The sequence below is a fragment of the Ptiloglossa arizonensis genome, chromosome 11 (assembly GCF_051014685.1).
Source record: "Ptiloglossa arizonensis isolate GNS036 chromosome 11, iyPtiAriz1_principal, whole genome shotgun sequence".
NCBI classification, from domain to species: domain Eukaryota; kingdom Metazoa; phylum Arthropoda; class Insecta; order Hymenoptera; family Colletidae; genus Ptiloglossa; species Ptiloglossa arizonensis.
The window spans coordinates 4,955,702-4,979,547 of NC_135058.1; the positions used below are offsets into that span (position 1 = coordinate 4,955,702).

General features: G+C 43.3%; 1 protein-coding gene across 2 annotated transcripts; it reads right to left on the reverse strand.

Annotated features, from left to right (window-relative positions):
- Positions 1-1,344: 1,344 nt before the first annotated feature.
- On the reverse strand, positions 1,345-21,903 carry LOC143152654 (uncharacterized). Of its 2 annotated transcripts, none has more exons than XM_076323012.1 (3): positions 21,741-21,903; positions 5,978-7,248; positions 1,345-4,342 (listed from the first exon to the last, which is right to left on the reverse strand). In XM_076323012.1, exons 2-3 carry the CDS (start codon positions 7,221-7,223, stop codon positions 4,179-4,181), a joined length of 1,410 nt encoding a protein of 469 aa, XP_076179127.1. In that variant the 5' UTR covers positions 7,224-7,248; positions 21,741-21,903; the 3' UTR covers positions 1,345-4,178. The 2 variants fall into 2 exon arrangements, with proteins under 2 accessions (XP_076179127.1, XP_076179126.1); XM_076323011.1 differs by having other exon boundaries at positions 1,345-4,405.
- Positions 21,904-23,846: the final 1,943 nt, after the last annotated feature.

Here is a 23,846-nt window from a genome sequence, read left to right on the forward strand (position 1 = left end):
GACGCTCCTTTAGTGTGTGCGTTTCTTCGAGGGTGCTCTTGATTATAACGAGCCTGACGCATCGAGAAAGGTGAGGAAGCCGACTGCCCCCACCCCTAGGTGCACTCTGTTTTTCACCCTTTCGAGAGTTCGAGTGCAGGCGTGCAGCCGGACCCTTCGTTCCACCGATGCATATTTCGAGTCTGTGTACAGAGCGCGGAAAAAATATTTGTCACGAATTTTGAACGGAAGGTGAGTGCTTGGAAGAATCTGTCGTAACACCTTTGTATTAAATCGATAACTTCTTTGCGATTTTAGGTGTTCCAGGAGAAGAACCTTTCGAGAGTTGGAACTTCTGTTTCACGGATGTGCATTTCGAGTCTCTGTACAAAGGGTGGAAAAATATTTGTCAAGAATTTTGAACGGAAGGTGAGTGCTTGGAAGAATCTGTCGTAACACCTTTGTATTAAATCGATAACTTCTTTGTAATTTTAGGTGTTCCAGAGTAAGAATCTTTCGATAGTTTGAGTGCAGTGAGACCTTCTGGTCCACGGATGTATATTTCGAGTCGATGTATTTATAAAGGGTGGAAAAATATTTGTCACGACCTTCATGGAGGAATTTTGGATGGAAGGTGAGTCGTTGGAAGAATCTGTCGTAACACTTTCGTCTTAAATTGATAGAAATGTTTTACAACTCTAGGTATTCCACGAGACGAGTACCTTTCGAGAATTCGCGTATGTTACATTAACAATTCTTTCTGTAATTCTGAGAAGTCAGAATCAGAGTTTGGTAAATTTCTTTAGAAATTTCCCACGCAGTCGGATCCTTGGTTCCACGAACACGTATTTCGGTCTATGACGAATTGTGAATAGAAAGATTGAAACGCGTTGATCTTAAATCGACAATTCTTTTTCGTAATTCTAGGTACTCTAAAGGACAAGAGGATTCTCGCTAAAAAATCGTTAAATCTTTGAGTTGCTCTCAGAAGCAAAGATTCACCACTTTGTTTCTATTCTTGGTTATTTGTTTTATTTGAATTAGTGGTGGATCTACAGTGGGTAAAAATATATTTAAACATTTATCGGAGGTAACGGAGGATCTGTCGATTTCGTTTATAAATTTCGAGGAATTTTGATATCTTGAAAACTTTTGGAACGACGTCGAGAACACGCAGCCTTACAAAGGCCCGCTAACTCGCAAAGTAAAAAGCTGAATATCCCTAAAACGATTACCTTGTCGATGCATATTCTTCGAGACACTTTTCTTTTCTCGATCGAGTGCCCCGAACTTTGCAAGTTCGCATCCATCGTTAATCCGTAGCACGTACTCGTCGTGGAAAGGATAGAGAATCGTCCGACGTGGTTGAGTCGCATTACTTTTATTACGTTTAATATACACGTCGAATACTTTCTATTAGTACATATAGATACAATAGAACGCTACTATAATATGTATGTACAGCGCATATCACATACAGTCGAATTCGGAGCGGAGCTTCTTCTCCTGGAAGAGGATCTCTAAGATCCTCTGTCTCCTTGCTAAGAGCTGACTCTTTGAATAGAGTCTCGAATGCAACGATAGGAAAAATGTCTGTAAGAGAACGATAGAAAGTTAATAACGGTACAGCTTGTCGAACGAAAATACTCGGTGTCTCAAAAGTGCGATACTAAACGTTAATATGAAAAAGTTGTCAAGTTCCATGCAGATTAATCGCGGCTCGAACGCGACCCTCGAAGAATCGTACGGTACGTCAGATCGGAGCGGGTGTCACGTCGAAATCATCGACAATGATCGACGTTGCGTCTTACACGTTACACGTGAAAGTTCATCGACTTACTTAATGCACGTGAACGAGAAAAAAAGGGAAATCGTTGCGCACGTGCGGATACGACCGACTGAAAATAATTCGTTCGAGTTCCAATCGATAGATCGCGATGTCTCATCGATCGGAGATTTGGAACGCGTTTAGGGCCTTTCGACGCATCTACGCTAACGCGGACAGGTATTTTTGCATAACGAATACGTTGCACAAGGTGTTTCGAAAACAGAGTTACGAACCTTTAACAACCAGAGTGCTCTTAACGCGGAAGAAGAGTCTCGATAAAAGTATCTCTCGAAAGCAACGCGTTACGTGAGTAAAATTTCGAAGCGAGAAGAAATCGCGGCAAACACCTTCTGCCTGGGTAAATACATCCGTCTCTCTGTAAGTATCAATTTTCGAACGTTTATCGGAACTTTTTTCACTCGTTTGGACGAACACTACGATTCCTCGATCGGAAAGTTCTTCCATTCGGTTATACGCGCAAAGTTTTCGAGGCAGAAGTTTCTAACGAAGTTTCTAACATTGTGACACGACTAGAGAATACCAGAGTATCCGGTTGTGTCTATTGCAACAGCTTTAATTATAGAAAAATAATACAACGCGAGTACGCGACGGCTCGGAAAAGATCCGAGGAACGCGTCAGGTCCAAAGTCTGCAAGTCTGTTTCTGGAACACTCTGTCTACAAACGAGCAACGTATTATTTGCAGACACGATCGTTTAACGCGCCGACAGCCACGGTATGTTTGCGAGATGTACTATCGGGTCACGGATACTTGGTTTTCGCGCGATAACGTACGAATTTATATACACCGAGATTCATTTATTCGGTAACGCACCACGATCGATCTGGCTATCTTCCGTTACCTTGCAATCCGAAGCGATCCTGGTTGGTCGGTGTGTTGCACAATTATCAGATACGTGTTATCGGTCGAAAGGAGGTGCACTTCGCGTGTATATGTGCATCTGGCCTTTGGAATTTAGTCCAAGGATTGATTTCGCAACGAGTTGACGCAACGGTTGATTAACGTTACAATTTGTGGATCTCGTAACACGAAAGAGTCATCGAAGGTGTGTTAAAACGCGATGATTCTCGTGTTAACGAACGCGCAACCTGGCTCGAAATCGATGTCGACGAAACGAATTAGCAACGACAGGGAATCGATGAAACTTCGTCGGTGATTTCAACGGTAACCCGATCAACGCAGCACGTTTGTACTGTCCGGTGCGTAAAAGATAGGCACCGATTAGGGTTGTAACTCGTCTACGGCGGAGTCAACGAAAGAATCGAGTCGCGAGACATTTCACCGGATGCTTCGTCGAGGAGCGAATCTCTCTTTTCCCTCTTACTCCATTTTTCAATGGTTCGGATGCTCGAAGTTCGGCAGCATTCGATGCAAGTAGCGACAGGTTCGAGCGTATCGCGAGAATTCTCGTTCTCAACAGTACAGAAGTATCAATCATCGTTCGTGACATTTGTTCGCGCAAAGGAACTATCCAAGAATTTCGTTTAACGAGAAGTTCAATTTAAATTGTTTAACGTTTGTTAAGTATTTATCATTGGAGAGTGAAGAGACGAACAGAGGATTCGATCCATAGAGATTTTGTGAACGATCGCATCGATGTACCGAACTCGAGAGTGTAAAAGTAAAATCTCGGTGCGAATAATTACTAATAATTAAAACATTCCGCATTGTCGTGTCACTCTTCGCGCGAGACAATTATTATTCGTTACGATACGAGCGATAAAGTTGCTCGATAAAGTCGTGTAATCGTGGAATGTTTCGAATACGGTGTTACCTCGTCAACCGATCGAGTCTTTCCCTCGATAATTGAACCGGAGTCATCCCCACCACCGGTGCTTCGCACCGTTCACTTTGCTTGTCGGACGGACGTACGAGGCGAGGCCTCGGCCCAAAGATGAAAAAAGATCGGTTCCTGGAAAAAGATCGCTTCTAACCTCGATAATCGAGCATCGGATCCGATCCGCGATCAATTAACGAGGTGATACCGTATTTCGTTGCGGGCGAGGACTCTTCGATTCCGAAACATCGTCCAAGAGCTAAGTTTCTTTCGTCGACTCGACCATAAACGGACGTGGAACGCGTCCAGCTGAACGTAAAGAGGGAAGAAGATCGGACGAGACGAATCGAAGAAGAACGCCTTCGAAAGGAGCAAAGGTACGCGATTTTCTTTGACTATTATCATTCGTCGGTGTCGTATATTATAAAACGGAATAGATTCGATCGTTTCGACGACGAATACGATAACGTTCAGAGCTTTCTATATTATCGTGAACGACGTGGTCGAGTGGAACTCGGTGCTACACCTATTTATACAGGCGAGAACGGAATTGAATCGTTCGATTTTCACAAGTTATTCGGTTACTTGCGAGCTCTGCTCGTTCGTTGGATCCCCCTTCGGTTCTTTCACGTAGTCCACGACCAGCTCGAGACCGATTAGAGCTCGTAAATCCTTCCTACCTTCTTCTTGGTTCGTGGACGTCGTAGCGGTGTTCTCCGGTTTTGGGAATCTCTCGCCTGTTTCGCAACAAAATTTTTCATCGATTAATGACTCTTCCTTTTCACCCAGCCAGCGTGGAACTGAAAACAACGGGTAGTGTTATTTACCGTACTTTGTGCACCGTTATGTTGTATCAGCCGGTCCGTACATTGGCATTCTTTACGCGAGGAAAATGGATTCCGTAACGCTAATTAGGTGCGGCACGAAAGAATTTTTATCCTTTAAAATATAAGAACGATATCCATTGGGTTTACATTCTAAAATATTATTCTATTGGGTTGCTCGGAAAGTCATTTCGTTTCCCAAAATGGAGAATATGTAATTTAATCAAATGTTTGTACGTTCTAAAAAAATCGTGTTTCGTTTTTACCAAAAAAAAAAAAAAAAAAAACGAAACGACTTTCCGGACAACCTGATGGAATAATATTTTTTCATGAAATTTTAATCATCGATCTAATCATCGAGAAAATCGAGTTCGAAAGCAACGTTCCAGGAAGTCGAGCAATCGGTTTTCGTAGATGTCGCACCTGTGGATTTCGATACCAATTCCTTTGACTTTGTCAAAGGAAAGTGACACAACGACGAGAAGATTACACGTTTTCCTCGCGAAAAGAATGTCGGTGTAACGCTAGCTTGAACCGTTTTTAAAGGAATATACCAAGAGAGTATCGGATAACCGATCGGTGAGCAATTGAATCGTAATATCAGACATTTTGATCCCTGGCATTGCTGAATTTTACATTCAATTGAAACAATGGAATTAATTATTCGTTGAAAAAAGTATCGAAACAATCGGAGGATTGGATACTCGAATCCCTTCGTAATTTGGTAAAGTAAACGATATTTTAAAAGCCGATGTTCGAAGAGACAAGGTACAAATACAAATTTCGTTTAATTATAGACGATGTCGGTGAAACGGATCGCTTTTTATAAATATCCGACTACATTGTCGCCATCGACGACTCAGTGATATTTGCAATCGGACGTTGTAATTCCCCGTAAAAAAGAAATAATAAAACTTTTTTCACATTCAATTGTTCCGTATCTCTGTCAGTTATCGCGACGTTGGACGGTTTATTCGAAATTTTAAGTGAACAAATTTTAAGTAAATCATCTTCCGTTTAGGGGAACGGTGATCGTCTATGGCAGTATATGGGCCCTTTGCCCTAGTTTTCACCCTTGGAGCACGAAGCGTATCAATCGGGAAAAGGAACGTAACATTTTTCAATGTTTTCGCAAAAGTTGAAGATCACGGGTGATCTGTCTTCTAACCGTAACTCAAACCTCGCGATGGATCATTTTATATCCAGTCGTACGAACGTATCGTAAAAACTATACGTGTAAATATCACTGTATAAAAAAAAATAAAAAGCAAAGAAGAAAATTTGAACTCCCGATTCGCACGAATTTGAGTACAATTTTACATAGAAGAACAAAAGACAAAAAAGGGAAACGAATTTATTTGTAATTTCCAAATTCACTCGGACCCACTGTACGGTGAAAGTGTTTACGAAGAAACATTGAACGAATTTGGATCTACCGGTACGGGTCATTCTCGACCCGGTCACACGGGGAGGCTTCGATCGAGATATCTCGCGCGAGTTATCGACGAAGAACGACTCGAATCGAACGATCTCGCGAAACACACTCACTGTTGTCGATGTCCTTGGTGCTGTCCTCGCTCTCCCCCGTGGATGTTTCGCTTCTCGCCACTTTGTGGGTCTGGCTTATGTTCCGGTAGGTCCTGGTCAGATGTCTGAGGATGTAATTGGTTCCGTGCGAGTTCTCCTCCATGGTCCTGGACGTGCTCGCTTCGTCCCTAGTCAGATTCAACGGCCTGTTACTGTTGTATTCCTTCGATTGCGGCACGCTGAACGCCGAACAGTGCTTGCCTTTGAACGGTAGCTGCCTCTCGCTCAGCTTTCGGTCCCAGATGTGCCCGGACACGCGTAGGTCGATGAAGAAGTGAAGCGGGTCGATGCCCGGATAAGATTGAGGCATCGGGTACGGCGGGTACCAGAGCGGGCTGGGGAGGAACTCCGGGTTGGTCACGTTCCCGGGTAGCCCGAAACCCTTCACCCCTTGGAGCATGTCGCAACCCCTACCGGGCAGACCGGGTAGAAAGTTCCTGGAGAAGTCGAGTTTCTTCTGATCGGGTAGCAACGGTAGCTCCTGGCCACCGATCGAGCTCTTCGTGCGCTCCTCGTACGTGCCCCGATCGTTGTAGGTGCAACTCTTGCGGTCGTTCGAGTGGCTCTCTTCCGGTTTCACCTTCTGAAGCTCGCTGGCGAATATGTTCTCCGGTGGTTGGGTCTGCTCGAAGTGACGCGGTCGTTCGTCGAAGTAACTCCTGCTCTGTTTGGTGAAATCCGATTTCTCCTCGTCCACCGTTTTCAATATGTCGCCGCCGAAGCTGGGCTTCTGCTCGAAGTTACCCACTTTGCTCTCGGTGTCGTAGGTATCGTTTTGCTTGCCCCTGTTCTCCAATCGGGTCTCCGGTTGTTGTTGTTGTTGCTGTTGTTGCTGCTGCTGCTGCTGCGGTTGGTGGGTTTGGTGTTGCTGTTGTTGCGCGTGAAAATACTTCTCCGGTTGTTGGTGATGATGATGGTGATGGTGATGGTGTCTCTCTTTCGTGGTGAGCTCCAACGGACGATCGCGCGCGTCCCGCCAGGATCTCTTGCGGCGTCGCGGCGCGCTCGTCGTTGGACCGGTCGAAGACGTCTCGGTCTTCGCCTGGACGAACGATCGTAGCATCTCGCTGAAGAAGAAACTGTGCGGGGTCAGCGGGACGTTGTAGAGGTACGGCGGGGTCGCTGCCAAGAGACGCGAGACCAGGTCGCCACCGGAGAGCGACGCTGGACTCTTCAGGGTCGACGGGTCGCCCGTGGTCGTCGTCATGTTGCTCGTTTTACGAGCACGCTAACTGGAGAAAGTGGAAAGCGTTAGACAGAGGCTGGCCGCGATTAGGGTCGCGGGTAGGGTCGCTTTTACGCGTGGAAGGGTCCACCCTCGGTTGCAACCAACGGGAACGTCTCGGGGCTTTCCCCATACGGTTGGGATCTGTGCAAATAATTATTCATGGCGATTTTTAACGTGTACGTTTGCAGATACACCGTGGGTCGACATTCGTGCCACGAGTGGGCTCGGGAAGTACGATTTTTTCGAAAGTAAAAAATAGTAAAATTGCAGCGGAGGATGAACCCATGAAAATAATGCGCCAAACGTGTTATTCGGTACTTCGATGGGAATGAATTGTAACGATGAAAGTTTACGATAAACTCTACTTTCGGTACAAAATTTAGTACAATATTGTAGATCGATATTGTATCGATCAATATTGATCTCTTCTAACGGCACTGTATATTTTTGAATTTGGTAACATTGCGAGTGACGAAGATCGTTCGACGACTCGATCGTATAATGATTTTTAAACGACCTTGAGTTTAGAAATCTTCGATAATTTAGTAGGTTCTTTGTTCGAGCGAAACGTGAAAGTAACTCGTTCTTAGCGATACTTCTTAACCAGCGTTGACAGTGATACTTCTTGATTAGATACTTATTGGGTTGTTCGGGAAGTCATTTCGTTTTCCAAAATGGAGAATATATAATTTAATCAAATGTTTGTACACTCGAGAAAAATCGTGTTTCATTTTCACCGAAAAAAACGAAACGACTTTCCGAATAACCTAATATTTAAAATTCGACTCTTTTCGCGATACGTGTTATAATATTACAATAATAATGACGATATTACGATTGACGATCAATTGTGGACAAGAGTGTTTAATTTTCTCATTCTACATTTATGTTTCAATTACTCGCGAATATTTTTCGGTCTCGACTATTGAAGGATCTGAAAAAATGGAAATCCATCAACGACCGTGAATCTCGACCTCGAACCCAAAAGTAGCTAAACAGGATAATTTTAACTATACAATTTACCTACAAATTAATTTCAAATCGAGAATTTTATTATATTCCTCGTTTCGGTGGCACTCGAAAAAAGACACAGTGGTAACAACGATTGCACGATCTTTTTAATTCATAAAATTACGAATAATCGAAACATGCAAATTTCGATATCCAAAGATACGTTCTCGCACCTTCTCGTATCCTTCGATCAAAGAATATACGAAATACGAATACGTATTGTGCGTTCGTTCGTTTGAAAACAAATGCGAAAGAAATACAAATTTCGTTATTTCCTCGAGTTGCAACACCGCGAAGAACGAACAAGAAAAACAAGAAAACGTTGTTCCAACAGACTCGAGTACCCGTTGGCTCTCTGTAATATTCAACAGCGCAAAACCCGGAGCAGGGTATGTACAAATCGGTGGAGTGGAAGGGAGCTACTATTGTCTGCTGAAATTAATTGAATATCCGGCGGTGTTAAGTCTAAGACGAAGCAGACGACGCCTACGACTCGAAACCGGGGGGTAGGGTAATACCAGACTTGCATCGCATCATCCATTAAGGATTACTAATTTCTGTCAAGTGCACGTTCGGTTTCGCTTCGGATGTCTTGCGAGGAATCCTCGAGGAATCCTCGAGGAATCCCCGAGAAATCGTTAATGAGAATCCACGGTCGTAGGTATTTCAATTAAACTTCGTACCACGATTGTATGAACAATCGCTGCAAGAACAAATAGTAATTAGAGGGAATGTTCCCGAGATACGACAGTTGCCGGTGATTAATGCGGTTATAATTTCTTCGAATCGCGTCAGACTCGATCGTGCTGATACCTCCGCGGATCTAAGAAACGACACGCAGTTTCCGGGCAACGTTTCGCGTTAGAAAACTTGGGGTCGCTGGATTTATGGAGTACAATACCCCCATTTATCGAACGTCTCCCATTAAATACACCCCTTTGTAACGATCTCGAACGGGGAACGGTAAAGTTCCCCAATTTGGCGTCGACTGTGCAAGAAGCATTCGGGCGGGAGAAGCGACCAAATATTAAGAAGAATCGATCGAAAGGGAAACATTGAGTCGAGTTGGAATTCCGAAACGTTTATTTAAAATGGAAATGTAGTTCGTCTTAATCTTGCGCGGAAAAGAATGATAAAATCTATTAGTAGATTCCGTAATGTTTCTTTTCGTTAAAATATATTACGTTTGGAAAGTTAAAGCGATTCGAATGTAAATCTAATATTTGTTTCTTCCGTTTCAGGATTGCTCGATCGTCCGATAAAGAGCCGCCGTTTCCGTTCTAGTCGCAAATAAAGTGGGATTATTCTTTAGATATCAGAAATATATAATTTCTAAAGTTACTTTTACAAATTTAACGAGTTTGTTATCCGTTTCGAGTGGACGTCATCGGTTTTGGATAAATATTTAACGTTTCCTGTCTCTTACTTTCTTTTCTCTTTCAGGTACCTATTCAACGGATCAGATGTTGTCAGCACCGGATGCAATATATTCAAGAGAGAATTTAAATAGGTACGTCCTAGCATCTCAGTATTTCGAGTAAACAGAGCCCTTTAAAAATGGTTCATTTGCTTAAAATTTTTCTTTCCCCTCGTATCTTCTTTTCTTTCGGGTTTCTTAACGAGGACAAGTCTGACAGGGAAACAGAGCAACTTTCATCCCGGTTAAGCAGGCACAAGGTATGTTTTCTTTTCTTGAAAAATACGCTCCGCAGGTAAACACGGACCGACTCTACGGTATACACTACGCGTAAAAAATAACAGAGAAGTCCGTGTTGCGAATCCGCTACCTGTCGCATCTGCTCGTCGAAAAATAGTGGAAAATTAAAGGACGCGAGAAACATTGTACTTCGAACCGTATAGCGTAAACAACGATTGTTTGAGAAAGGAAAGAATCGCTCTACGAACGATTCGTCGCCCTAATTTCGATGGAAATGCAGGATGTTTACTGTGCGAGGGCATTACTTTCTTTTGTAATAACTTTTCGATAAAACTCTCCAAACGTTACGGGTTAAAATCTAGGCAGCTACGAACTCTACGACACGGAACTCGCACTCAAAGGTTCTCTACTGCTTACAGTGAGGGGATTAATTATTCCAAGTCAAAACTTGATAGAATTATTGTCAAACCGAGTCAAACCTTCTGGTAATAGTAGATACCAAAAGATGGATGCTTCTAAGGTTCGTAGTCAATGATCAGTGGAGTGACAGACGAAAATTTAGGTACTTGTGAGCTCTACGACACGGAACTCGCACTCAAAGGTTCTCGACTGCTTACAGCGAGAGGATTAATTATTTCAAGTCGAAACTTAGAGAATTATTCCGAGTCGAACCTTCTGGTAACAGTAAGTACCAAGAGATAGATGCTTCTAAGGTTCGTGGTCCGAAAATTTAGGTACTTGTGAGCTCTACGACACGGAACTCGCACTCAAAGGTTCTCGACTGCTTACAGTGAGGGGATTAATTATTCCAAGTCAAAACTTGATAGAATTATTGTCAAACCGAGTCAAACCTTCTGGTAATAGTAGATACCAAAAGATGGATGCTCGTAGTCAATGATCAGTGGAGTGACAGGCGAAAATTTAGGTACCCGTGAACTCTACGACACGGAACTCGCACTCAAAGGTTCTCGACTGCTTACAGCGAAAGGATTAATTATTTCAAGTCAAAACTTATAGAATTATTCCGAGTCAAACCTTCTGATAATAGTAGATACCAAAAGATGGATGCTTCTAAGGTTCGTAGTCAATGATCAGTGGAGTGACAGGCGAAAATTTAGGTACTCGTGAACTCTGCGACACGGAACTCACGCTGAAAGGTTTACGTCTGCTCACGACAAGAGTATCAGTTATTCCGAGTCGTAGTCCCTGGCAGAGAACGTTCGTCGAGGTGGTAGGTAATTCTGTTCGCGATCTCTGTTTCAATGCGGTGATAAGCGAAAGCTCTTCTGAACTCGTAAGCGATGTTCGCGGAACACGGAGCGCAAAAATGTTCGGGCAAACAGGAGAATCGCGTGTTGACACGCGCGACGGAAGCGTCGCGACGCGGAAACTTTTTCCACGCGCGGCTTCGAAGCCTTGGTAGTCCTGGAAAGATTTCCCCGCGATAGAAAGACCGAAGCGAGTAACAGGGCGTGGAAATCAGAATGGTGGTCTGTATCCGTGGCCGAGCACCGAGGAGGGATTGGGTATTGTTTCGGTCCATTGTTTCCGAAACAAACGGCGTCCACGTTGTTTCGTCAGGAGATATTATGTTCAGCCAGACAGGCAGGACGAACAGGAAATGGACTGCTGTCAGTTTTACTCTTCGTGATAAATACGAGCCCGTCGTCGGTGCGAGCGCCGCGTTCTAACCGTAATTCCGACCGTCTCGTCGCGTCGCGAGCATCGAACGCTGAAAACACTTTGATTTCTTTGCCAGTGGTGGTCGTTCGTCGCTCGATCCGTACGATTTACCATTCTTTTTGCAGAACCCGCGTCGATGAATATTTTTTGCTCGTTACACGGCCGTTTTACAGCCCGGATGACAAATCGAAATCGAAAAGTTTGCGCACGGAGGAGAAATGAATTTTCCGAAACGAATTAACAATTATCTCTGCTTCTTCTTTTTTTTATTAACCATCGAACGGTCATCGTTGGGCAACTTACTCACTTTTCGCGTATACAGGGTATTCGTGAATAATTGGAGAAATATTTTACGTACTGAGCAGTTAACGACACTATCTAGCCCGGTTTACGAGATACAGTTTTGTGATTTAAGTAGTAATACTCTGTGCAGGTGCCAAACTCGATATCTTTCGCACGATTGGTATCCTCGGAGTGCTCTACGAGTCGGATCATTTATTTCGTTGTTTCGATAAGATCGATACGTGCCAAATTGTCGCGTTCCGACTCGTGGAAATATTGCACGCGTGTGCAACGTTCCACTTATTCGAAGATACTACCTGTAGGTGTTATTAGGTAACAACGACGCGTTTTTCCAACCAACCGTTGCATCTTTACAGGATACCTTCGTCGATTTCAATCGATTTCCAAGCCGATGAATCGCAATCGTCGAAAATGGAGAATCGAAGCGAACTGCCAAACACCGATCACCTTTTCTTTGATCGAAACATCGGGAAACTTCTGCAACTTCTCTGAAGACGTTTCGTCGTCTCTGCACCGAAGAAACTCCGCGATCCTCGTTAGGTTCCGCGTTCGGTTAAACATTCCCGACGGTGTTTAATACTCGACAGATTTTTTTATCGCCGCTGTAACGAGAGAGACGGTATACAAAAGCTCGACGAAAGGCTCACGGCTACACGGAACTCTTTCCGCAGAATCCCCAGGGACGAGAAACGATTTTTTTTCTCCCCCGCGATGGCTCCGCCGGAAGACAATAGCGACGCGTTTCCATTGCTTACACCGTGGACTTCTTCCCGAACAGGAAATTTTAGAGCCGCTTCCTGAAATTCGGCGCTGCGCTGTCTCTCCGCCCCCGCCCCCCGCAACTTGAAATCACCGACAAACACGTCGCGAGAGATCTTCAATTTCGGAAACATTAATCGGTTAGATCGTCGGAGATTATCGTTCGATTCTCCAAGTTTCTTTTTCATTTTTACCAAGGGGTGGTTTTGCTGAAAATTCCACGGACAAGAAGGAGACGAAGAAACCGCGACGAAATTTACATCCCCGGCGTTCCTTCACCCCCCGCCCACCGCCCAACTCGGTTCTACGCTTTGTGGAAATGTTACAGCATCTTCTCCACGGTCCCTCGTATTTAAATCGCATTACCCCGAGTGAAATAATTCAGCGTCGCGCGGTCCGAGAATACGTCAATTATGCAAAAAGTGAGAAATTTCCATCGCGTCGGTTCCTTTATTCTATTACCCGGGAACGATAAAGAAGCCATCGCTGGAAAAGTCCGCGAGCATTTACTCCCGGATTCTCCGCGACGAAACAATTTATTCCCCGCCGGAGCTTTTTCCCTCCTAAAAGTCAACGGTAACACATTTTCGCCGCCCGCCCCTGCAATATTCCATTTAAGTGTCTTTTTAAAATTGTAATAAACACTTTCGGGCTCCTCTCGATCCTCCCCTTTATAGCCGAGCTCGAAACCTCCCTACCCACACCGACCGTTCGGTGAATTACTTTTTCCTTTTTTCTTTCGCACCGCCGAGATCATTCACCGAATCGCGTTTTCCTTTGTACAGATTGCGCCGTAAAATGCGGTACCGGCGATTCCACGTGAAACAGCGAACCGAAAACCTACGAATATCGTTGAATCGACCGGTCGAAGAACGATACGAGTCCAGTTTTCGGATAGGTGATCTAGAAACTGTTCACACGATTCGTATAACTACACTTGCGATCGAGAACAGTGCTAAAGATGAACCGTATGCTTCGAGCAGTCCCTCGAGTTCAATCGGGGCGAAAAGTCGATTTCTCAAGTATCTCGAAATATGGTTTTCAAACTTGTATCGTTCTCCAACTGTACCTAGTACTGTTACCTAGTACTCGTTCGATACTTACTTGGCGACAATAACGATTAGAAGTTTGTCGAGCTTTTAAATTGTACAGTACTGTTTCTCTCACCGGAATCTTTACGACACGATGTCCAGAAACATATCGTACACTTTTGCAAAATTCTTTCATCGAACGTTTCTCAGAGTATTATTTTCTTTTGATACAGTCCAACTAATGATAATCGCGTTGTCATCCACCGATCCAGAAATTTTCCAGTTAATTCTCGCCTCATTTCTTCCGTCGTTATATTCTCTTGATACGCAACACGAATACAATCCCTATTGTTTATTTTCTCGAGTATGTTCTCTCGATATACGCGAGGAATGCAATCTCTTCTTTGCCCGATGATGGACAAATTGGAATAACCGTGATAAAAATTTGCTCATACTGCATTGTTTTCCTCGCGAGGGAGCCGACGCTTACGAATATCAAAGCAAGTAGAAACAGCGAGCAACGAACAGACACTCGAACCGAGTCTTGCTCAATTTTCAAAAACGATTTCGTCGAACGGAAAGCATCGAATAAAAGAATTTTATTCCACGTTTTCGATGTATTCTTCTTTTGTAAGAGATCATCCCTTGTATTATATTTTGTAAAGACACCCGATTATTATTATTAAATCGGCCGATAAGTTCGTGGCCACTTTTCAAAAGCGCACGAGACTACGAAAGAGAAGAACGAAAATTCGTTTAGTTTCAATCATCGATATTGTCCACCGTTGCGTTTTCAATTTACATCTTTTCCGTGAAATCAACTAACAAGGTATTTATAAAACCTTTCGAGTCCTTCGTCGCGTACTACACAATGATAATAATGTTTCGTTTACATCTAATAATAGATAAATATACGGAGCGATATATAGCAGAATGAACGTGATAAATCAAGCTGAAAATAATATTAATAATATCTGTCCAAAGAATGAGAGTAGATGGAAATAAAACTTCTGAACAAAAACGAAATAAAAATATTAATATTCATCTGCCTTAAAATGAATAGCTTCCGGTATATTCGGCTAGCAAAGTACTAAATTTGAGGGGTTTGTAACAAAAACGACCTTAGTCGAAGAGATTAGAAATTCATGACTTTCTTTAACGAAGTTCTTGTACCATAGAATCGATAAGAAGCTTCACCTTACGTTGCAAATTTGTCGAGTTGAAAATTCAAAAAAAAAAAGAAAAATTAAATAGATTTAGCAAATCTATTTGAAGATGATAGAAAGATTTTCTTCTATTGAAAATTAAAATACGTTTACGAGAATCATTTTTGTTAATTACCGGTATTGAAAACTCACGGAGCGGATAAATACACGATGTTCGTGTAAAGAGGGGTAGTGCAAGATAAACTCTCCCAGGTAGACAAATATATTGGGGTGCAACATTTTCGGTGATTTTGAACAGTGCATTGTATCTGTTCGCTTATTAATAATTTTCTGTCATTGATTACTTTCGTTAATATTTTCGCACAGAAATTAACTAGCGAACAATTTTGGTTTGTTCGAAGATAGAGTGGAGAAGCGAACGAATCATCGGTCGAAGATTAAATTAGTGGGGCGTAATGTACGCACGAGGAGGAATCGTGGAATTTAACTGAGAAAAAGACAGGAATGGACGGAATGGATTCAGCTCGCGTGTCACAGGAATGGCTCACGTGAAATTCAGAATCGGGGTGTATTATTTACACGGTGTATAAATACGGTGTATCGGAATGGGAAATTTTATACACCGTGCAACAGGAGTATCCATCTTCGTGTCATATTGAGCTAGTCGGATTCATTGACAGACGTAGCGGTGGAAATAAAGTAGTAGCAACCCGATTCTATTACCGAGAGGAAAATGAAAGACAAAGACAAGAATTCCGAATACACCGAGATGAAACAATGTTGAGCAAACCAGGTACGTTAAACAACAAAGGTGTAATCAAACGGATGGTACACTCGGATCGAATGATACTGTCCATACTATCACAGATGCACGGAACACGCTAGTCACGTTCCTACTTCCGATTGGTAGAATGAGATTCATGACGCGCATTCTACCAAGCGGAAGTCCGTGCGTCTGTGGAAGTGCGAAGTCATTTGAACCGAGTGCACAATTAATCGAGAAACATCGAGTTCCTGGCTAAATGGATATTTCTTAACTATTTCAGAACCTATTACGTACGTGTACACGATACTTTACGGTTATTAATTTTATAATGTATAATACACATCGTACAGAATATGCCAGGATTTTATGGTCCACACGATGCGAGTAAATTTTATGTAACCTCTATTAATACTCCGTTTGGAAGTCGATAAAGACCGGTACATCGAACGGTATAATTTAATACAATTGTATTCAATTTAAGAATCTCGTGTCGACTTTCTTTCCATTGGAAATCGAAATCCATAGAATCTAACGGAGATTATTTTGAAAATCGAAGTTAAATTCATTCTAAAAAGATCGAGAATTAATTTCTACACCTTATAGATTAGATTGTTTTTTATTTTTACACATAGAACGTACCGTGAAGTGTACTACTGCGTATCTGTAGAGTTTGTACACCACACGTGGGTACTTGTGAAGTTATGCAACGATTTTTCTCCATAAATTTCCACCACTTGTTCGAAGCCACCACGAGGAATATTATCGGTGAACCGAGTCTAAAATCCAAAAGGTTTAAAATCCAAGAGGGTTAACGAACAGACGAGCTTGGAACGAGGAAAAGCAACAACCACAGTTATTGATAACATTTTTGCGATATCGGGGGACGATACAAGACGGACTCAACCCGAACCTTTGAGTCCAGTCGAGAGTATTCCAACGCGAAGGATATTCTTCCCCGAGCAAAGTCTACTCAACGGCAATGATAAAGACGATTCGTACCCCTTCCTATTCGTCACAGACGCGGCATTTTACTACTCGAATAATCGTTTCGTTTGAATCGAATCACAACAGACCTGAATCGAATGAATCTTTGAATCTGGACGCGAGTATTCCATCGCGAAGGACATTCTTTCCCGAGCAAAGTCTACTCAACGGCAATGATAAAGACGATTCGTATCCCTCCCTATTCGTCAAAGACACTGTACTTTACTACTCGAATTATCGTTTCGTTTGAATCGAATCACGACGGACTCAACCCGAACCTTTGAGTCCAGTCGAGAGCATTCCATCGCGAAGGACTTTCTTTCTCGAGTAAAATCTACTCAACGGCAATGATAAAGACGATTCGTACCCCTCCCTATTCGTCACAGACGCGGTACTTTACTACTCGAATTATCGTTTCGTTCGAATCGGATCGCGACGGACGGCGGTACCGTCGCTCGACGACGACGACGACCGTCGACGTTCTCTGTCGTCGTCGTCGTCGTCGTCGTCGTCGTCTCCACGCGATGTAGTTTCAGTTTCACGCGACGGGGGGAAGGCCGGTTTACGATTCATAAGACAACTCGGCGGATTGAATTAAGCGAGCGGTGCGGCAGCTGCCAGTCCGTTTCTGGTCCGTCCGCGCACCCACCGCGAATCTGCATAATCCCGTTCACGTCGACGATTCTAATTGGCGGATTGTTTCAATCTCTGTCGCCGCGGATATTTGCATTGCTGCTCGTCTCTCGCTTCTTCCCGCTCGTCCTCTCGGCCCACCCACCCTCTCCACCCTTTCGCTCTTTTCGTTCCCGTCGTTTCACAGCGTACGTTTGTCTTTCACCTCCTATTTCATTCCGCCAACCCCCATTCTAACCCCCCCTCCCCTCTTCTTTTATGGAAACATTTCCCTCCTTTGCTCCCTTCTTTGCGCATCTCGAGTTCCCGTTTTCTTTGTCTTTCGGCCTCTCCTCCTTTGGATATCTTGATCGTTTACCGTTACACAACCGTCTGTCTTTTGCAACCACCCCTCTTTCTCAAACCCGTGGTTGCAACCCGTTTCTCTTGCGTTACTTCCTCGGTGTACGTTGCTTTTTGACTTTCTTCTTAGAAATTTTTATTTCACATTTCTTCCTCTGGTTTCTCTTTTCTTTTTTTTTTTTTTTTCTTTTTTCTCGCGTGCTTAACTTTCTTAGTTTCCTTCGTCGTTCATCCCCTTTCGCTCGAACGTCTTTTCTACATTTCTTCTTGCGTATCCGGTTTTTCGGGGCTCTCTCCCTACCTTGGCTTTCGCTTTACGAATTTTTGCTTCGTTTATTTCATTAATCACGCACTTCACTCTTTTGATTTCTTTCCCTGTAGTTCTCGTTCGTTCGTACATCATCTTCTACTTTTCTTTCCATTGCCTCGATCTTTTCCTTACAAATTTTTATTTCCTGTTTCCCCGGTTATTCTCTCGCGTACTTGGCTTCCTCAAGTTCTTTTCCCTTCGTCCCCTTTTGCTTGAACGCTATCTTTCTTTTACCTTGCATTTTGGTTTTTTCTCCTTGCCTTACAGATTTCAATTTCATATTTCTCCGTTCGTTTTATTCATTGCGCACTTTACTTTCTTCATTTCTTTCTCCCTCCTGCCCTTCCTCTCGAACGTCAACCGATTCTGTCTTTCTTTTTGTATATCTAATTTTTTGGCTCACTCTCCCCCTTAGCCTTTGTTTTATAGATTTTTATTTCATATTTCTCCCTTTATTTTCTTGCGCACTTTACTTTCTCAAATTTCTTTCATCTTGATCTCCTTCCGTTTGTAGTTATAATTTTAAATATATCAGGGTACAGTATTCTAAGCGATTTTAAATCGTAGGAGTAGCAAATTAGAATGTAATATAATAATTCCTCGAAAAAAATGCTTATTTACATCCGATCCTTCCCATCTACGTATAACGTGCACCGTTTAACCATCGAATTCCAAAAATAATTAGAAAGAAAATCGAAGAAATGGTAAGTAATTCTTATCACCAGAGAATTTTTCGTCCCCTACGATTAGTTGTACGGCGTTAGATTAATTTTAATTTCTGTTGTAACGATACAATTGCAATTTGCGATAATCTGTGACGCCCACGTTTACTTCTAATTATACTTATTCGTACAAAGTGAATTTCGATACGTAAAAAACATCGCAAGAGTGGACCCAAGTCCAAGAATCACGAAACAAGAATTTGTACAAAAATTCACACAATACGATCTTATTTTCGAATTACATCCCCCCGTATACACTGAGAATGTCTTCGACCTGTTTGTTCGTTTACGAACGACATTGGTCACAATAATTATTACAGCAGTCACGCGTGACGATATACAAAAGAAAATAGTGTACAACAATGTTTAATAAACTACTTATTATTAGAAATCGTTCCTCAAACGAGTACATGTAAATTGTACGATAATGAACGACAAATGCAGCGAAGAACTGAAGCTAGAGGGGCCACCGTAAACGAAAGTGTCCCCATTGATCGCAAAGTGAAAATTAATTTCTGATCTCCATCGATGTTCGACTCGTTCGTCTTTACATCGCGCGACATACGTCCTCGTTTTCTTTTCGAGTAACGGCGATCCCTTTACCGTCCGCATAAACATTTTTATTGCGGGGAGCCTTCTCCCGGCGCAAAACGATCTCGCTTTGCATAGAAAGAGAGAAAAAAAAATGTCAGTCGCAGCAGAACCCGGTTTTTTTTACGGTTGAACTCTCTGCGTAATTCGAACGGTCCTCTTCTGCGCCCGTAAAAGAGCGCAGCCGACGAAAAATGCGAAACACAAGCGCGGGGGAGGGAACGGTGACGCGTGTGCAACAAATAACAACGACGCGACGATAAGAAGCTTTTGTTGGTATTTAAGGTAATGCCCGGTAACGTTACGGTGTAAGTAAGCGGCGAGTGATTTTAATGCTCTCGCGAGTGCATAAATTGCAACGGGTACACCGAATACAAAATGCAACGGGCGCGTGTGTGTATGAGGGGTAGGGTAGGGGGAGAAGTAATTAATTTTAAAGAAGAAACGAAGTGACTGTTGTAGAATGAATCGATAGACTGTATTCAGGATCGTTTGAGTAGGAATTTTTGAAATCCGAAATTTGTTCTATTACCAAACATTGGATGAAAATCCTAATGGAACTTAATAGAGAAAAATAATTCGGAGGCAATAATACTCGATGGTTAAACATTATCGATTGTATAAGTTCTACGGTCTGCCTGCACTAGTTGGCCTACTTTAACGAACGTATTCTATTATTGATAGCAACAAACGCATTCACCGATTCGGCTGCTATTGCAACCTACTTGCAACGTTGAATAATCGAAAAATATAGAGCATCAGCGATGCACGTGTAAAATGGGATTGAAATTAATCCGTTGGTAAAGTATGGATAAATTTTGTACGCTCGAAATCTTACAGATCGATTGTTATAAATTTTACGTCGATTCTCGAGACATTCGATATCCATGCGTTGCTTTCAACGTAAAGTTTGCAGAAAACGTTTACACGCGTAATGTAATTATGTATTATTACGAGGTTCGGTTTAACGAACTTTTTGCTCTAATTTTCGTATTCGTTAACCGAAAGAAAGACCGCAACGGTATAATAAATACCAGTACCGACGAATTGAAATAAATTCGTGTCCTTTGTGGCGATATTTGAAGTAAGTTAAACGCGCGTGTTACGACGAAAGAAAGCGTTAAAAATTTCCCAGTACAATTAAACTCCGTGTAAACGCTCGAGCCTCTTAATAATCTAGACTGTTTTAAAGTTATCGATAAAAGGTACAAGAGTAACGAATTCAATCCGTTAATAATTTTGTTTTTCTCGAAATAACAACCAACCAAAGGATTGCGTTTATCGTTAATAATTTTTTTTTTTCTCGAAATAGCAACCAACGAAGGGATTGCGTTCGTCGAACGCGACGATTGCACACGATATTATTGTAAAAGAATATCGAAACTCGGGGGAAAATTTGTATTACTCGAGGACGAGTATTTTTGTATTTAAAATCGTTAAACAAAGATTTTTACGTTGGTCGCGTTTCCGATAACGTTTCGTTGAATTTATTTATCCAAACCGAAATACGATGAACTGGTAATCAGTATTGTTGCGTGGTGGAAAACACGCGCTTCAAAGGACCGTGCAGGACCAATCCAGGATTGCGCGATGAATTATTACTGGACACACGATACTCGCTACACACTCGCGTTGCGTGCTAATTTTGAATCGATCCCTCTATCCAACATCATTCTTTCTATTTACTTTGGCAACTGAACTCTAATGTTTGTAATTACTATATATGCTGATCAGTTCGTTCGTTTACGTATTTTCACACGCAAATGAGTACGAAACGATACTGTATTAATATCTACCCGCCAGAAATTTCGTCGAGTTTCGATGTCGCGCGTGTTTCGCGAAACAGAAGAAAGAAAATATTTTTCATCCGCGTGATGTTCGTTGTCGTGCTCGTCCAGCATCGTTCGTACGATAATACAATCTCCAAATGTACAACTCGTAACTTTATTCTTTCGTAAATTCTCAACACCCAACAATTTACACCCGTTCGATAACCAAATTATCTAATTTCAATTCGCACAGAATCGATTATACCCTCGTTTCGCTCTACACGCCGATACTGATCTTACAATAACAATCTCGAAATTTGTAACACGTAACTCGTTACGTTCAAATCCTTAACACCTATTTACAACCATTCGGTAACCGAATTGTCTAATCCCCGTTTACATAAACTGTATCGCACGTATCACCGCTACGATACAGATACGGAACCGATTCGCGCGTCTCCACGTGCACCCTCCGATTCTAAATTCACCCGAGACAATGACCAAACAAATTCCTACGAGCGACCGCCTCGAGACGATACCAAAAAAGACACTATTACCCCCGAAACGACACACCGGTATTTCTATACATCGAGTGCCAACGACAACGTTGTCGCGAATCTGTCGAATAAAAAAAACTCACATCGTCACTCGCCTTTAACGCGCCAAGTAGTACAAGAAAACGGGCAAAACGTTCAGAGAAACAAGGTGGAAAAATATATATATATATACCGTACCGGTTGAAAAGAAATCGGTGTTTTTGTCGACTCACCTGCACACGCGGCAACGACGACGACGACGACGACGACGACGACGACGACGACGACGACAACGACGTCAGGTTGTTCGTTTTCGCGGGGTTTCCGTTCCTCCTGGTCGGTGATCCAGAGGCGGCGATCCACGGATCCTGGAGGCGACGCCGGCGATGTCGCGTGCTGCTCGTGCCAGCAAATGAGATAATAATCGGAGGACTCAGTCACTCGTCGTCGGGCACCGTGGCAGGCACCAGCGGTGGCAGGGTGGTTGTTCGGCGGCGGTGCTGAAAGTGGGGGTTGTATTCCATCCCTGGCGACCGTCGACGACGAGAGACCCCGAGTGAACGACAGAGACGGCCGTACCGTAGCCATGAGACACGAGGGCGCGCGAGGCCGAGCGAGCGAGAGAACCAGAGGGGGACGAACACGGGGCAGTAGGAGGAGGGCTGGAGGCAGAGGGTGGTGGTTTTTGAGATGATCCGGCCAATCTGCGCATCATTTCCCCGATGCACCCCGCGTCGCGGCAAACCGGCGCGGATTCCGCGCCACCGCAAGCACCGTGGAAGCCCTGTTGAATGCCACATTTCGAGGCAACGACGACGCAGCAGGGAGAGGGACTCCCGCCCGACGGAGGAGGAAAAAAGAACGAGACGGAGAGGAAGAGGGGGCGGCACTAAAAAAAAGGGAGAGAGAAACGAGGGAGAGGACGACTACAAACCGGTACCCCTGCCACGGGGGATGAAAAAAACCTGGAAAACAGATATAGGCAAAAGAGAATCTCTTTCTCCTACTCGTTCGGTATCTACCCCCACGCACCCATCGTCCAACCACCCTCTCTCCTCGACGGTGGATGTCTTCGTGTCGTTTCGGTGTACAGACGTATCGAGGGTATGTTTACACTACCGGGGAAGAATCTGCTCCCGTTCACGACCGGAATATCGATCTTTAATGCACGCCGGAATTGAAACGTGCATACCTCCGCGAGTTTATCTTGGACGAAAGACGACGCTCTCGATGGAATTAAGTCGAAAGGTTTAAGGGGAATCGACCGACGGGGGACGGTAGTTTCCCCGAACGCGGAAAACGTAACACGATGCCGACCAGAGGCCAGGATCTTTATCATAGCGCGTGTCTTTGAACGTCTTTGCTTTCGAATTTCTATCGTCAGTCTCGGTTATCTTCTTCTGTGATTTTTTTCCAGACTCTTCTCCGGTATCAAGTCGAATCTAATACGGAGATTCGGGATAATTGTGCACGGATCGTTCCACTTGGAATCGGCCGACTACTTATTTCCCTCGGTTCCGACAAACCGAAGTATTTCGTGAACGATTCGAACGGTTGTACCTGGACAATAATTACGTCGCGAGGAATATTTTGTTTTCGATGTCGTTTGTCTTCTTTTTTTACTTTCAAGGTCACCGATTTTTTTTTTTTTACACAGAATTTCCCTTTTGACAATTTTCAGCGTTGTTATACATATTGGGTTGTTCGGAAAGTCATTTCGTTTTCTAAAATGGAGGATATATAATTTGATAAAACGTTCATACGCTCTGAAGAAATCGTGTTTCATTTTCACCGAAAAAAAACGAAACGACTTTCCGAACAACCTAATACGATATCGGCCGTGTTTTCTTTTTAATAATTAGTTTCGAGGGTTGATACGCTGCTCGCAATCGCGTTCGGTGCAATGTTTCGGTACAACGACGAACCAGCCGTGAAAGCAATCTGCGTTGCAATTTTTTTTTTTACTTTTTGTTTTTCCCATTTCATTATATCCGCGCGAAACAGGTCGGTGTTAAATGGAAGAAATAACGTTCGTCGTATCTAGACACGTGCACGTGGTGGTGACACGGTAACACGGTCGTAGAACGCCCCGAAACTTGAAAATTCAAGAACAAAGCTCACCGACGAGTCGTAATAAATGTCCAAACCTGTAAAACGACCAACGACGGAGCACGATGCTCTTTCGATGATTTCTGGAGTTACAGCGACGCTCCAGGGTCGTTTTAGACGATATATCGCCGCCGAGGGACATCGCGTTGAACATTTATTACGAAACATCGGTGACCTTTGATTTCACGTTCTTCGGTTCTAAGTCATCCGAGGACCGGGTTGTTTTAAGA

Coding starts and splice junctions, on each gene's coding strand:
- LOC143152654 (XM_076323011.1), bottom strand. CDS start 7,223: ATGACGACGACCACGGGCGACCCGTCGACCCTGAAGAGTCCAGCGTCG. Junction 4,406..5,977: donor CACCAAGGACATCGACAACA/GTGAGTGTGTTT, acceptor CGTTGTTTTCAG/TTCCACGCTGGCTGGGTGAA.